This window comes from Schistocerca piceifrons, chromosome 7, assembly GCF_021461385.2.
Source record: "Schistocerca piceifrons isolate TAMUIC-IGC-003096 chromosome 7, iqSchPice1.1, whole genome shotgun sequence".
Lineage (NCBI taxonomy): Eukaryota > Metazoa > Arthropoda > Insecta > Orthoptera > Acrididae > Schistocerca > Schistocerca piceifrons.
The window spans coordinates 321370699-321386902 of record NC_060144.1 but is presented as its reverse complement, the minus strand read 5'-3'; the positions used below and the strand labels follow the sequence as shown (position 1 = coordinate 321386902).

Below are 16204 nucleotides of genomic sequence, written 5' to 3'. Positions count from 1 at the left end.
CGTCTTCTGTCTGTCCGGAGATCACAATATCGTCCAGATAGTTTGCCGCAATAGGGACCGATGCACAAACAGTTTACAGATATTGCTGAAACAATGCAGGGGCGGATGCACACCCGAATGGTAGTCTTTTGAATCGATACAAACCAAGATGCGTGTTAACCACCAAAACGCGCTGGGATTCTTCGTCCACCGGTATTTGCAAGTACGCATCTGCTAGGTCCAACTTCGAAAAATATTTACCCAGGCACAGTTTGTCAAAAAGATCTTCCGGGCTGGGTAAAGGAAAAGTTGCAATCACTAATTGTGGATTTACTGTTGCCTTGAAGTCCACACAAAGTCTCAATTTTCGGGAAGGTTTTGGCAAAATTAGTAAGGGTGATGCCCAAGGGAGAAGACTGCACACGTTCAATCACACCTTGTGATTCCAAATCGTGTAATGTTCTTGCGACCTCATCACGCAATGCGTGGGGAACATTGCGCGCTCTGAAAAATTTCGGTTGCGCGTCGACTTTCAGTTCCAAATGTGCTTTATAGTTCTTAGTGCAACCAAGGCCAATCCACAGTGACGGGTAGCCGAAAGGCACGCGTTTAATCTCACGCAGACTGGCGTGAGGTCTGGAACTGTTAAAGGAGTTATACTATGAAGAAAAGAACGTAGCGGCTGGAATACTTAACTTTAATCCATAATTGGAGAACATCGCTCTTGTTTATACATAATTACAATCTCAATATAAACTGGTAATGGCGCCTTGCTAGGTCGTAGCAAAGGACGTAGCTGAAGGCTATGCTAACTATCGTCTCGGCAAATGAGAGCGTAGTTTGTCAGTATAGCATCGCTAGCAAAGTCGTCTGTACAACTGAGGCGAGTGCTAGAACGTCTCTCTAGACCTGCCGTGTGGCGGCGCTCGGTCTGCAATCACTGACAGTGGCGACACGCGGGTCCGACGTATACTAACGGACCGCGGCCAATTTAAAGGCTACCACCTAGCAAGCGTCTGGCGGTGACACCACAACTAGGAGTAGTACGTTTCTACACTCATGCTCATAAATTAAGGATAATGCTGATAAAGGGTGAAACAACGCTCTGGTTGGCGGACTGCGGGTTTAAATCACCTCGGCGTATGACCATGCGGTGCATTTGACCTGCAGTCGTCGCACGGTGATGCTGGCTGCAGTCCACATACGCAAAAGTGTGTTGGTACGTGTCAGAGTACGGTGCAGCGAGTAAGTGTGCAGACGTTTTCAGACATGCTAATGGTGACAGTGTGTTGAAATGGCTCAAAGAACACATATTGATGACGTTATGAGGGGTAGAATACTAGGGCGACTGGAGGCTGGTCAAAAACAGCTTATCGTAGCACGGGCCCTCTGTGTGCCACAAAGTGTGATCTCAAGATTATGACAAAGATTCCAGCAGACAGGAAACGCTTCCAGGCGCTACAGTACGGGACGTCCACAGCTTACAACTCCACAAGAAGACCGATATCCCACCATCAGTGCCTGCAGACGACCATGGAGTACTGCAAGTAGCCTTGCTCGGGACCTTACAGCAGCCACTGGAACAGTTGTCTCCAGACACACAGTCTGCAGACGACTGAACAGACATGGTTTATTGCCCAGAGACCTGCAAGGGCATTCCACTGACTCCTGGTCACAGGAGAGCCCTTAAAGCCTGGTGTCGAGAACACAGTACATGGTCATTGGAACAGTGGTCCCAGGATATGTTCACGAACGAGTCCAGGTATAGTCTCAACATTGATTCTCGCCGGGTTTTCATCTGGTGTGAACCAGGAACCAGATACCAACCCCTTAATGTCCTTGAAAGATAGACGTGTGGAGGTCGTGTTTTGATGGTGTGGGGTTGGATTATGATTGGTGCACGTACACCCCTGCATGTCTTTGACAGAGGAACTGTAACAAATCGTGTGAATCGGGACGTCATTGTGCACCAGTATGTATGCCTTTTCTGGGGTGCAGTGGGTCCCACCTAACTCCTGATGGATGATAACGCACGGCCCCACCGAGGTGCCATCGTGGAGGAATACCTTGAATGGCGAATGGAGTGGCCAGCCTTTTTTCCAGACCTAAACCCCATCGGGCACATCTGGGATACTCTCGGTCGACATATCGCTGCACGTCTTCAAACCCCTTCATGAGCTCCGACAGGCACTGGTGCAAGAATGGGAGGCTATATCCCAGCAGCTGCTCAACCACCTGATCCAGAGTATGCCAACCCGTTGTGTGGCCTGTGTACGTGTGCATGGTGATCGTATCCTATATTGAAGTCGGGGCACATTAGCAGGCAACAGTGGCGTTTTGTAGCACATGTGTTTCGGGACAGTTTTCTCAACTTATCACCAATACCATGGACTTACAGATCTGTGTCGTGCGTGTTCCCTATGTGCCTATGCATTAGCGCCGGTTTTGTGTAGTGCCACCTTGTGTGACACCACATCCTGCAATTATCCTTAATTTATGAGTATGAGTATAGATAGGTTAGTATCTTCAAGTAGTTGTGCCAAGAGAATTCATTAATGCTTACGAGGGCTGTTCGGGAAGTAAGCTCCAATCGGTCTCGAAATGGAAATGACAGTGAAAATCCGATGATGCTTTGCACAGATGTGTCGAGCAGTGTCTCTAGCAAGCCTGTCGATCGTTTCACGAATCTCTTTTTAGTTCTGACCACATAGTGAACACGTGAAGATGCCTAGACCAACAGAGTCTCGCATTAAGTATGGGTCCTGCCGAGAGATTTCTCCTGATTTCATGCAACCCCACATAACGTAACTCTCAAGCATTTCTTTCTTCATGACAATTCTTGGCCGCACACTACAGCGGCAATGAGGACGCCCCTGCAGAGTTTTAGGTGGAACGTGTTTGATCAACCACCATGCAGTCCGGACTTGGCTCTCTGCTCACGTGAACCGCTGGCTATGAAGACGTTTTGGTGCAGACAACGAACTGCAGACCAGCGTAGAGAAACCACAGGCAGCTGTTTTTTATGATAGGGTGTTGGAAAGTTGGTACAATGCTACGATAAATGTCTAAGTCGGAGGGGCGCCTATGTAAAGAAGTAGATGGAAGGTATAGCAAACTGTCTCAAATAAAACATTTTTGATTATCACTACGGTTTCCATTTCGCGATCGATCGATCCCTACTTTCCGAGCAGCTCTCAGTTTCGGCTAACGTTTGGTCAAACTATTGCAGCAATTCGTTTCAATACATCACATATCTTGATTATTGGCCACCTGGCTGACAAAATAATACACACATCAAACAAAGTTTTGCATCATCCCGGTTCCCAGAACTCCTGAAGATAGACGTTGACTGTGGATATTGTACACGGACACAGTCCCTTTGACTGTTCAGAGATGTCACTAAACCCGCACAAAGACGTAAACCACCGTGCATGAGCAGTGCCTGGTCCGACAGCCGATCAGTTCCAGTCATTCCATCAGGAAGGACGTATACGGCTCGTGTTGTCTGTAGTTCAACCATGCCTAAACGGTCAATACCGCGGTTCGATCGTGTCCGCATTGTTACTTTGAGCGAGGAAGGTCTCTCAACAAGTCAAGTGTCCAGGCGTCTCGGAGTGAACCAAAGCGATGTTGTTTGGACATGGAGGAGATACAGAGAGACAGGAACTGTCGATGGCATGCCTCGCTTAGGCCGCCCAAGAGCTACTGCTGCAGTGGATGACCGCTACTAAAGGATTATGGCTCGGAGGAACCCTGACAGTGACGCCACCGTGTTGAATAATGCTTTTCGTGCAGCCACAGGACGTCGTGTTACGACTCAAAATGTGCACAATAGGCTGCATGATGCGCAACTTCACTCCCGACGTCCATGACGAGGTCCATCTTAGCAAGCACGACACCACACAGCGCGGTACAGATGGGCCCAACAACATGCCGAATGGTCTGCTCAAGACTGGCATCACTCTCTCTTCACTGATTAGTGTCCCATATGCCTTCAACCACAAAATCGTCGGAGACGTGTTTGGAGGCAACCCCGTCAGGCTGAATGCCTTAGACACACTGTCCAGCGAGTGCAGCAAGGTGTATGATCCCTGCTGTTTTGCGGTGGCATTATGTGGGGCCAATCTACACCGCTGTTGGTCATGGAAGACGCTGTAACGGGCTGTCCGATACATGAATGCCATCCTCCGACCGACAGAGCGACCATACCAGCAGCATAATGGCGAGGCATTCGTCTGCATGGATTACAATTCGCTCCCCCATCGTGCGCGTCTTGTGAATAACTTGCTTCAGGATAACGACATCGCTCGACCTGAGTAGCCAGCATGTCATACAGACATGAGCCCTAACGAACATGCCTGGGATAGATTGAAAAGGGCTGTTCATGGACGACGTGACCCATCAACCACTCTGAGGGATCTGAGGGATTGCCGCTGAGGAGTGGGACAATCTGGACCAATAGTGCCTTGTTGAACTTGTTGATAGTATGCCACGACTAATACAGGCATGCATCAATGCATGAGGACGTGCTACTCGGTATTAGAGGTACCGGTTTGTACAGCAATCTGGACCATCACCCCTGAAGGCCTCGCTGTATGGCTGTACAACACACAATGTGTGGTTTTCATAAGCAATAAAAACGGCGGAAATGATGTTTATGTTCATCTCTATTCCAATTTTCTCTCTATTCCAATTCTCTATACAGGTTACGGAATTCTCGGAACCAAGGTGATGCAAAACTGTTTTTTGTGTGTGTATTTACGATATCTAATAGGCAAGGTTGTCCCCTAGCAATGGCGTTCTACGCATCAGCCAGTGATCACTTGCAATCAACATCGGAACGGAGAAAGTGCCTTCCTTTGTTTATGCTGACTACGTTTGCTTTGCAGTTAAATCCATAGCAAATCTGACGGTAGTGGGGAACTTGAACGTCTTTAACACCTTCGTCGGTGCGCAGCTAAACAAGAGAAAGCCGACGATGCTCCATATAGGAGGAGGCATTGGTGATGCTACCCATCTCGATTGACGTGCAACGAGAACACAGCACGGAGTTTACTGGGGCGCGGTACCAGATGTGGTGGCGACAAAAAACAGGACAGACATGTTGCACTAGATCACAACCACAACATGAATTTATCCTGACAGGGACTTGGATCTCCTGTAAAGAGTGCACACAATTAGACTATCTACAGCTATGGAACGCTGATGTTACCAACATCACGAGGAGAACGTGGTCTCAGTAGTACCAGACATAAATGTCGGACATTACTGAACATCCGCATGCGTAAAACTATCACCAATGACACACCGAGCTTAATTAAGAACTTAACGTCATAATGGAGGCCATGCAGTATAATGCTACCAATAAACGAAATTATGTTACCAATAACCTTTCGCCGTATTAGACTCTACTACAATGAGTTTAGTTATCTACACACGAAAAGTTGACAACATCCGTCCACCTTAGACCAACACGAGAATTTACACCTTTCTCACAGCAGATGACAGAGAAAACAGTCACATTCAAAAATAGCAGCACGTTAAATGGAACACCATCTGGAGAAGTAACCATAATTGTGTATTACCACCACGCGTCCGATCTACATGGTATCTAATCAGTAACGACAAAGTTATCGCCAATGAGATGTTCCACGTCATCCACCTGAACCCACACCAGTCTGCGCCACATGCTGTCACGTGGACACCTTAATTCACATGCTGATCACGGCACAGGATCCGCACAACGTCCACATCAGTTAACCAGACCAGATAAAAAAGATAACCCCGCAGGAACCACAATACCGACGGTTGGATTACACCGCTGCTTATATCATCAGTACTTGAAGAGTACTGTGCTTATATGGAATATGAACATGCAAATGATATTATTTTGACACATATGGTAACATGTTGAAAATTATAATGCAGAAGCGAATCAATTTCTTTTGAGTCAGTACCTAGTACTAAAAAACATATCAAAATCACATGAAAAATCGCAGTTTGGCGCTCTCAGAACAGGGAAACACCACAGTCAGAACACCAACATCTGGAAACTGACATACTACCCAAATTAAGATAAGATCTGGGAAAACTGCAAACTCAAACATTCAAGAAGAAGTTGGAGATAGGAAAAAAAAGTTTCAGCACAAGGTACAAAAGAATCCTTAAGTTACTATCAATATTACTCGTATCTTTTCCCTTATTTGGCAAGGAGCCAATTTTAGTTGTACAAGAAGACATTTTAAAATATACGATTTCGATTTACATTCCTTTACGTGAAGAACAGATTTTGCTCGCCATACTAAGATGGCAGTTTTCTTTTTACTTATAAAGAAAAAAGTAAAGCATAGTTGGTTGAGGCATTACGAGGTTGGAATGGAAGATGGTTCGCGTCCTGATGCATCCAATTTTTTTTGTACCTTCGCATTTTATAAAATCTTAAGGGGTTTACCACGAAATCTGTAGAGATAATTTCTGTAGTATTTGATGTTATAAGTGCGCTCTCTATCATGAGGGAGTTTGTCCCATTAGGTGAACATTTGTAAGCTGATGTCCCTGCTGGCTGCTACGGTCGCAGGTTCGAATCCTGCCTCGGGCATGGATGTGTGTGATGTCCTTAGGTTAGTTAGGTTTAAGTAGTTCTAAGTTCTAGGGGACTGATGACCACAGCTGTTAAGTCCCATAGTGCTCAGAGCCATTTGAACCATTTTGTCCCTCCTGGAGTAGACATGTATCTTTCCTTTTGTCTTATTACACGTCCGCGTTTATCGAAGTTTTTATTTCTGTACGCCACAGACATAACAACATGATTAGCATTAGCATATCGTCAAAAAAGGAAATGTGCATTTTATCATGTGACCTTCCATTCAGAAGGTTGTTGCACGCAGCGACTGTTATATTGACTTGTAAGTAATAGATTTCAGCTATCAGTCGTCCTTTTGAAATTTTATTGGCAGATCTAGATTTCAGCTAGAAACTAGCCATTCTCAATGCACTATCATTATTGATCAATGCATGTAATGCCTGTTGGTCGGCCTTCATCCACAGTTCATTGAATACTAGTATTTGCATTGATGAAAAACGATAGTGCTAGTTTCTAGCTGAAATATAGATCTTCCAATAAAATTTCAAAAGGACGACTGATATCTGAAATCTATTATTTACAAATGTGCCTTTTAGTAGGGCTAACGTATGAATTCCATGCGCATCCATTAGCGTGAACAAATTATATCGTTTGCGAGCCACATAAGTCCGACATGTCCGGCATGAGTGCGCTAAGAGCGCAAAAACACGTTAATCAGCTCCTGGCCTTTGCCGACGGCGCTCTGTGTCCCGTGACGGGTATCCGTCTACGTGCACGTCAGCGTTAGCTGCCTCGTCCTGTGTGGCGACAGCATTAATCCCACAGAAATGTAGAGAGCTACTTGGAACAGGGGGTAGAACGTAGTAACCGACCTTCTCGTTATTTGTTCGCTCAAGAGGGTCTGATTAACAATGAATGTGAGATAGTTGAAGCAACTTGTGAACTCTCTTCCTCGCCGAATTAGGGCCATAACAAAGACAAAGAGCTATGTTGACACGTATGGTAATATGTTGAAAATTATGTTCTTTTTGCAGGGTGTTTATATAAATTCTTTCCATTGTAATGTTGTTTTACTTATTTTGTGATAACTGTAATATAATCAGGGCTTAAAGCATAATTTTATGTACTTTTTTTCCTTCTCCCTTCTGCCAACCTCTTCATCTCAGAATAGCACTTGCAACCTAAGTCCTCAATTATTTGCTGGATGTGTTCCAATCTCTGTCTTTCTCTACAGTTTTTGCCCGCTACAGCTTCCTCTAGTTCCACGGATGTCATTCCCCGATGTCTTAATACATGTCCTATCATTCTGTCCCTTCTCCTTATCAGTGTTTTCCGAATTTGTGCAGAACCTCCTTATTCCTCACCTTATCAGTCCACCTTATTTTCAACACTCATCTGTAGCACCACATCTTAGATGGTTCGATTCACTTCTGTTCCACTTCTCCCCACAGTCCATGTTTCACTCCATACAATGCTGTGCTCCAAACGCAGATTCTCAGAAATTTCTTAGTCAAATTAAGGCCTATGTTTGATACTAGTAGACTTCTCTTGGCCAGGAATAACCTTTTTGCACGTCCTTGTCTGCTTTTGACGTCCTTCTTGCTTTGTGTGTCATTGGTTATTTTGCTGCCGAGGTAGCAGAATTCCTTATAATCTTATAATCATCTGCTTCGTGACCATCATCCTGATTTAAGTTTCTCGCTGTTCTCATTTCTGCTACTTCCCATTACTTTCGTCTTTCTTCGATTTACTCTCATTCCATATTCTGTACTCATCAGACTGTTCATTCCATTCAGGAGATCCTCAATTCCTCTTCACTTTCACTCAGGATAGCAATGTCATCAGCGAATCGTATCATTAATATCCTTTCACCCTTAATTTCAGTTCCACTACTCAACCTTTCTTTTATTTCCATAATTGCTTCTTCGATGTACAGATTGAACAGCAGGGGCGAAAGACTACATCCTTGTCGTACACCCTCTTTAATCCGAGCGCTTCGTTCTTGGTCGTTCAGTCCTATTAATCCCTCTCAGCTCTTGTTCATATTGCATATTACCCGTCTCTCCTGGTAGCTTACTCCGATTTTTCTCTGAATTTCGAATATCTTGCACCATTTTACTCTGCCGAACTCTTTTTCTAGGTCGACAAATACTTTCAATGAATCTTCACTTTAGTTTTGCTTCCATAATGAACCGCAACGTCAGAATTGCCTTTCTGGTGCCTTTATCTTTCCAAAAGCCAAACTGATCGTCATCTAACACAATTTTCTTTTCCATTCTTCTGTATATTATTCTTGTAAGCAACTAGGATGCATGAGATGTTAAGGTGATTGTGTGATAATTCTCGCACTTATGTGGATGATATTTTTCCGAAAGTCAGATGGTATGTCGCCAGACTCATACATTCTACACACCAACGTAGATGGTAGCTTTGTTGTCACTTCCTCCAATGATTTTAGAAATTCTGATGGAATGTTATCCATCCCTTCTGCCTGACTTGATCTTAAGTCCTCCAAAAGTCTTTTAAATTCTGATTCTAATACTGGATCCCCTATCTCTTCTAAATCGACTCCTGTTTCTTCTTCTATCACATCAGACAAAATTTCCCCCTCATAGTGGCCTTCAATGTACTCTTTCTATCTATCCGCTCTCTCCTCTGCATTTAACAGTGGAATTCCCGTTGCACTCTTAATGTTACCAACCTTGCTTTTAATTTCACCGAAGGTTGTTTTGACTTTCCTATATGCTGAGTCAATCCTTCCGACTTTCTTTTTCGATTTCTTCACGTTTTTCATGCAGCCATTTCTTCTTAGCTTTCCTGCACTTCCTATTTATTTCATTCCTCAGCGTTTGTATTTCTGTACTCCAGAATTTCCCTGAACATTTTTGTACTTCCTTCTTTCATCGATCAACTGAAGTATTTCTTCTGTTACCCATGGTCTCTTCGCAGTTACCTCCGTTGTACCTACGTTTTTCGTTGCAACTTCTGTGATTGCCCTTTTTAGAGATGTTCATTCCTTCTCAACTATTGTGCCTACTGAACTGTTAGTTATTGCTGTAACAATAACATTAGGGAACTTAAACGTATCTCGTTATTCCTTAGTGCTTCCGATTCCTATGTCTTTGTGTACTGATTCTTCTTGACTAATCTCTTAATCTTCAGTCCAGTCTTCATCACTACTATATTGTAATCTGAGTCTGTATCTGATCCTGGGTACGCTTTACAAACCAATATCTGATTTCGGAACCTCTGCCTGACCATAATGTTATTTATCTAACAAAACCTTCGCGTATTACACGGCCTTACCCAGTATATCTCCTCCTTTTGTTATTCTTGAATAGTGTATTCGCTATGAATAGTTGAAATTTATTATAGAACCTAATTAGTCTTTCTCCTCTATCGTTCCTTGTTCCAAGCCCATATTCTCTTGTATCCGTTCCTTCTACTCCTTCCCCTACAACTGCATTCCAGTTCCCCATGACTATTAGATTTTCATCTCCCTTTACGTATTGTATTTGTTGTGTCACCGCCAGACACCACACTTGCTAGGTGGTAGCCTTTAAATCGGCCGCGGTCCGGTAGTATACGTCGGACACGCGTGTCGCCACTATCAGTGATTGCAGACCGAGCGCCGCCACACGGCAGGTCTAGAGAGTCTTCCTAGCACTCGCCCCAGTTGTACAGCCGACTTTGCTAGCGATGGTTCACTGACCAATTACGCTCTCATTTGCCGAGACGATAGTTAGCATAGTCTTCAGCTACGTCATTTGCTACGACCTAGCAAGGCGCCATTATCATTTGCTATTTATCTTGTGATGCATGTACCGTCAGACCGATGTTCACCAATTATGGATTAAAGTTAAGTATTCCAGCAGCTACGTACTTTATTTGCTAGACTCAAATCATTTTAACTGTTCCAGACCTCACGCCAGCCTGCGTGAGCTTAAACGCGTGCCTTTCGGCTACTCGTCATTGTGGATTGGCTGTCTTGCCAGTCCACAACAGTATTATCCTTTCAGTGTCCTCGTATAATTTCTCTATCTCTTCAACTTTAGCTTTAGGCGTAGGCATTTATGCCCTGAAATATTGCTGTCAGTGTTGGTTTGCTGTCGTTTCTGATAAGAACAACCCTATCGCTGAGCAGTTCACAGTAATACTCTGTCCCACCTTCCTATTCACAACGGATCCTAATCCCGTTATACCATTTTCTGCTGCCGTTGATACTACCCTGTACTCATCAGACCGGAAATCCCTGTCTTCTTTCCATTTCACCTCACGGACCCCTACTATATTTAAATTGAGCCTCTGCATTTCCGTTTTCAGATTTTCTAGCTTCCGTAGCATGTTCAGGCCTCTGGCATTCCACGCCCGACTCGTAGGACGTTATCCTTTCGTTGTTTATTCCATATTTTTCTCATGATCACCTTCCCCTTGGCAGTCCCCTCCCGGAAATCCTAATGGGGGACTATTCCGGAGTCTTTTGCCAATGGAGGTATCATCTTGACACTTTTTCAATTACAGGCCACGTGTTCTGTGGGTACACGTTACGTGTCTTTATTGCAATTTTTTCCATGGCCTCCTGCACCCTAACACCGTTGATCATTGCTGATTATTTCACCTTTAGGGACAGTTTCCCACCCCAAGGACTAGAGAGTGCCTTGAACCTATGTTTTTGAACCCGATTATTAATCAAAGACGCTATCCCTGTTTCTTTTTTTTCATTTTGTTCGGTACTGTTTGTTGAGTTTGGTCTGAGAGGACGTCATATGACATATGTTCAAGTTGATCGTTGAATCCTTTACTCAGTTTTTATTACAAAGGGTTGCACGCTGAGCTACCCACGGATATAACTACTCAGAACCCCAAAAACATAGGTGAAGTATATATACTCTTTATATTATATATTCTATGCTTTCTCAATATACAGGATGAACTACACTGGTGACAAGTTACATCCCTGAGGTACTCCTGTCTGTACATAAGCCACTTGTACTTTACCAATTCTGTGTATACAGTTAGAACCTCAGTTTACTGAAATGGCTGGTAGTAAGGAGATAGGTACTTATTTTGCACTAATGGTATTAGATTATAAGCCACTTGAACTTCACCAATTCTGTGTATACAGTTAGAACCTCAGTTTACTGAAATGGTTGGTAGTAAGGAGAAAGGTACTGATTTTGCACTAATGGTGTTAGATTATAAGGTTGTTTAAAATAATACTAACACACAGCTCTGTTCTTCCGTGTAGTCCTTTGTTGTTGTTTGTCGACCCTACGTAAGGGTCATCGTAAAACGGTACGAGCCTTCATGTAGATCACATGAACTGTAGCAGGTTGTATAATCAGTTAAATAAAATGATCAACGTGCTGACACTGTCTAAAATCCATGAGAACTGGTCTGCTCCGAAAACGAGAAAACAAGTGAGATTACATGGGGCATTCAATAAGCAATGAAACATATTTTTTCTCGACCAGTTTCGGTTGTAAAAATTCAGAATTTGTCGTGAAATGTCGTGGAATATTCCCGCTTCAGTTCCTATAGTTTCATGTAGTTCAGACAGGTGGCGGTGCTATAGCTAGCCTTCGAAATGGCGTCTGTAACGGAAATGTGTTGCAAACAGAATGCTGTTACTGAGTTCCTTTCGGCGGAAAATCACAGCACTGCAGATATTCATAGGCGCTCGCTGCATGTTTACGATGACCTGGGAGTGAACAGTGGGCGAGGAGTCTCTCAACACTGCAAGAAGGTCGCGAAAACCAGTCAGATGTCCCGCGTGCCGGCCAGGAAGGCCTCAAAGGAAGGCCTCGGCGCTTGTTGGTGACGTCACGTCAGCTAGACACGGCGAACGCCAGGTCTGTTGCAGGCAGAAACGCCTGGGCGTGCTTATCACTAAAAAATCTCTCATTTTTGGACAAAATGTTTGGTATTGTTTTGGATTCTGCAGTTTTATTTAGATGAAAGATTTTTCTTACTATCGTAAAGCTACAAATGAAGATCATAGTTTTGTATTACTGAATCCTGTCGAAACAAACGTAGATCAATATGAGAAGACGCTTTGCCCCATTACAAGCTTCGGAAATTTTACGTTCAAGTAATTATATTTACTTGATCCATTTTGCTATCGAAACTTACTCCAACCCCCTTACAATGAACTCGTTTCTTTTATTTATTTTCGATTGACATCGTCACTGGAAATGTGAACTAATTTACATGTGTAAATGTCCAACTGTTGCCAGTCATTAGATTACAGTCGTTTCCAACGACAGCAATTCTAAACAGGAAACAAAATAGCTTCATACATCGAAAATACTGCTGAGCTTAAACTTTTTTAAACATGCACATTAGAAAAGATAAATATTAGCCTCTTGCAACTGAAAGGAGAAACTTTATAAGATTAAAAAAATTTATTTGATAAAACAAGTATCTCTCTTTTGCCTCTTCTTCTGTTCCCCACCCCTTCCCCCAACGTGTACAATCGCAAGATATTTCATTAACATTCAGTGCTCCTCACCCCATAATCAACCAAGATACCTAAAGAAGAGCACCAATATGTTCAGTTTCTTGTAAAAGCAACCCAGTACAAACGTAACTTCCTCAGATTTACAAATAAGGTAAAGAAGCACGAATTCTGTTGCTGCTAGGCCATGAAGTTGTTTTTGTATGTCAATCCTTAAAACAGGTGGAAATTTAAGTTCAGGAGTACACTATTTGTTAAGAAGTGTAATGAATTGCACAGTTAATTGATTGCAGAAATCTCTCAGAACAATGTGGGTTGGTCAACTGCCGCCAATAGTTTCACATTTTCCTGTGTCAGGGAGGGAGACACCACCATTATGAGTATGCCTGGAACAGACCTGGCGTTCGCCGTGCCTAGCTGACGTGACGTCACGAACAAACGCCGAGGCCTTCCTTTGAGTCGGTGTGGCCAGTGCACACAGTTGTGACTCTTGCAGCGAAGAAACGGCTTTCAGCGTGTCCGTCGCCACAAAAATGCAAACGAACTTCTCCTTTTCATGACAACGCAATATCTCATACAATTCTGCGCACCCGAGAGGAGCTCACGAAACTTCGTTGAACTGATATTCTTCTTCTACCCTACAGTCCGGATCTCGCACCTTTCGACTTCCATCTGTTTGGACCAATGAAGGACGTACTCCGCAGAGAGGAGTACTTGGATTATGGGGAAGTTAATGATGCTGGGAGGACTTTGACTTCTACCAGTGGAGTGGTACCATGCAGGCATACAGGTTCTCTCCCCCTGTAAGGTGGGGTAAGGCAGTCGCAACGAACGAAAATTGTGATGGATAATAGGGATTTGTATCCAGAAGAGTGGGGAATAATATGTTGATTGGGATCCTGAATAAAACCAATCTGCTTTCAGATGAAAATGTGTTGCGTTGCTGATTGAACGCCCGTCGTTTATACAGAGTTGCCTATGTATTTAGAACTTCCACATCTAGTACTCACGCGGAATCGGAGATCTCCCACAGGCGGCGTGGCGAACGGTATGCCCAGGAACTGGTTGTAGAGAGCGCCGTTCAGTGACGTGGCCACCACGCCCCTCAGGTCGCCGTTCTCTACAGTCACGATCACGTCTCCCTGTAACAAGTTCTCTGCTCAACATTACGATGACTGGCGTCGCGTCGAACGCGCGTGCAAAACCTATCAAAGAAACTTTAGTAATAAATGCAATGAAACATCTCTCCCCCGAGGTCAGACTGACAACCATCAAGCCATCAGAAGTCTTTTCTTCCCTCGCCTTTACCCCGTATCTCCACGGGGTCGGCGTGTTACTCTATATTTGGCAATGTTAGAGTGTGGCTGAGTGTCCTTGCTGTTGTCACCCTTTACCCCCTCGGGCCGGAATTTGTGTACCCCAGCTGTCTGTGCCAAGTGTTAGCAGCGTTAAAGCATGAGAACGTTTACCGTAGTGTTTGCGAACAGTGTAACTGAAGCAGTCGTATCAGCGCGGTATTCACCTAGCCGGATGCAGGAAACCACCTAAAAACTACATCCAGGGTGGCCAGAACACCGAACCTCGTCGTGAAGGGTGTAGACCGGGGCAGAAATTTTTATTGGCTTAAAATGTTCGTCAGAGAGTCTATATTTAAGATTAATTCATACCAAATGCGTCGTAAATGCTAAAAATATGTTAAAACCGCGGTTTACTGCATGGGTGTCTGGTGCACGCTAGAGCTCGACGTAACCGATGTAATACTATAATAGTTAACGACGGAAGAGGGGTCCTGTTAGTTTCGGCTAGTATAAAAAAAAATGGTTCAAATGGCTCTGAGCACTATGGGACTCAACATCTGTGGTCATAAGTCCCCTAGAACTTAGAACTACTTAAACCTAACTAACCTAAGGACATCACACACATCCATGCCCGAGGCAGGATTCGAACCTGCGACCGTAGCAGTCGCGCGGTTCCTGACTGGGCGCCTAGAACCGTCGGCTAGTATCACAGACGACATTAGTATCAAGTAAAATAGTATTTTCAACGAGATTTCTCTTCGTAACACGATTCATTTATTGATAATTTTTATTTATGGACCGTCTGACAGCAACTGAATAAAACACAATTTTAGTGCCACACGCGTTTCGCCTTTATTTTCTGCAAGGCATCATCAGTGGCCTGGAATATGTACATATGTTAGCTATTTAATTTACATTTTTGTCACTGTGCCTATAATTTATAAACAGTTCTGGTGGTTGGTGTTTCCTATTAAGCAGTAATGTTTTTCAGTGTACTTACGGGTTTCGTGGACAATTTCCTACCTATTACGCTCCTGTTGCATTTTTGGTGTTGTTCTTCTTCTTATGAATGCCAATTTGCGTTTTTTCCCACATTCCACAGCACTATGAACTGAACGCTTGTTTCAATGCAATGTTTTGGTTTCTGTTGCCGACTGTCAAATGTTTTTGCCGAGGTTCGAATGTTATTGCCAAAACTTTCGAGTGTAATTATTGAAGTATCTGTGATCTGTTCGTGTTGTAAGTAAGCTGTTTAGGTAACGCCACGTAGTGCTCTGTATGAAAATCGCTGACTGTGCTGTGTGCAGTCTGAGGCTGGTCGGCGTTGTTGCAATAGTCGCTATTGTAGTTTTGGGCAGTTGGCTGTTAACAGCACGTAGCGTTGCGCAGTTGGAGGTGAGCCGCCAGCAGTGGTGGATGTGGGGAGAGAAATGGCGGAGTTTTGAGAGCGGATGATCTGGACGTGTGTCCATCATAGACAGTAAATTTGTAAGAATGGATGTCATGAACTGCTGTATATATATTCTCATTTTTGAACACTATTGAGGTAAATACATTGTTTGTTCTGTCAAAATCTTTCATTTGCTAACTACGTCTATCAGTAGTTAGTGCCTTCAGTAGTTTGAATCTTTTATTTAGCTGGCAGTAGTGGCGCTCGCTGTATTTCAGTAGTTCGAGTAACGAAGATTTTTGAGAGGTAAGTGATTTGTGAAAGATGTAGGTTAATGTTAGTCAGGGCCATTCTTTTGTAGGGATTTCTGAAAGATTGCGTTGCGCCAAAAATATTGTGTGTCAGTTTAAGCACAGTCATGTATAATTTTTCTAAGGGGACGTTTCAGTATGTGCGTTTGTGTATGTGTGCGTTTGTGTATGTGTGCGTTTGTGTAT

At 43.7% G+C, this 16204-nt stretch overlaps 1 protein-coding gene across 1 annotated transcript in view; it reads right to left on the bottom strand.

Moving 5' to 3' along the window:
- LOC124805661 (esterase FE4-like) overlaps positions 1 to 16204 on the bottom strand; it is a 98185-nt gene that overhangs the window by 33850 nt on the left and 48131 nt on the right. Inside the window, exon 3 of the mRNA XM_047266229.1 lies at positions 14030 to 14161. Within this exon, the coding sequence (XP_047122185.1) occupies positions 14030 to 14161 (132 nt within the window). The remainder of the gene's footprint in view (positions 1 to 14029; positions 14162 to 16204) is intronic.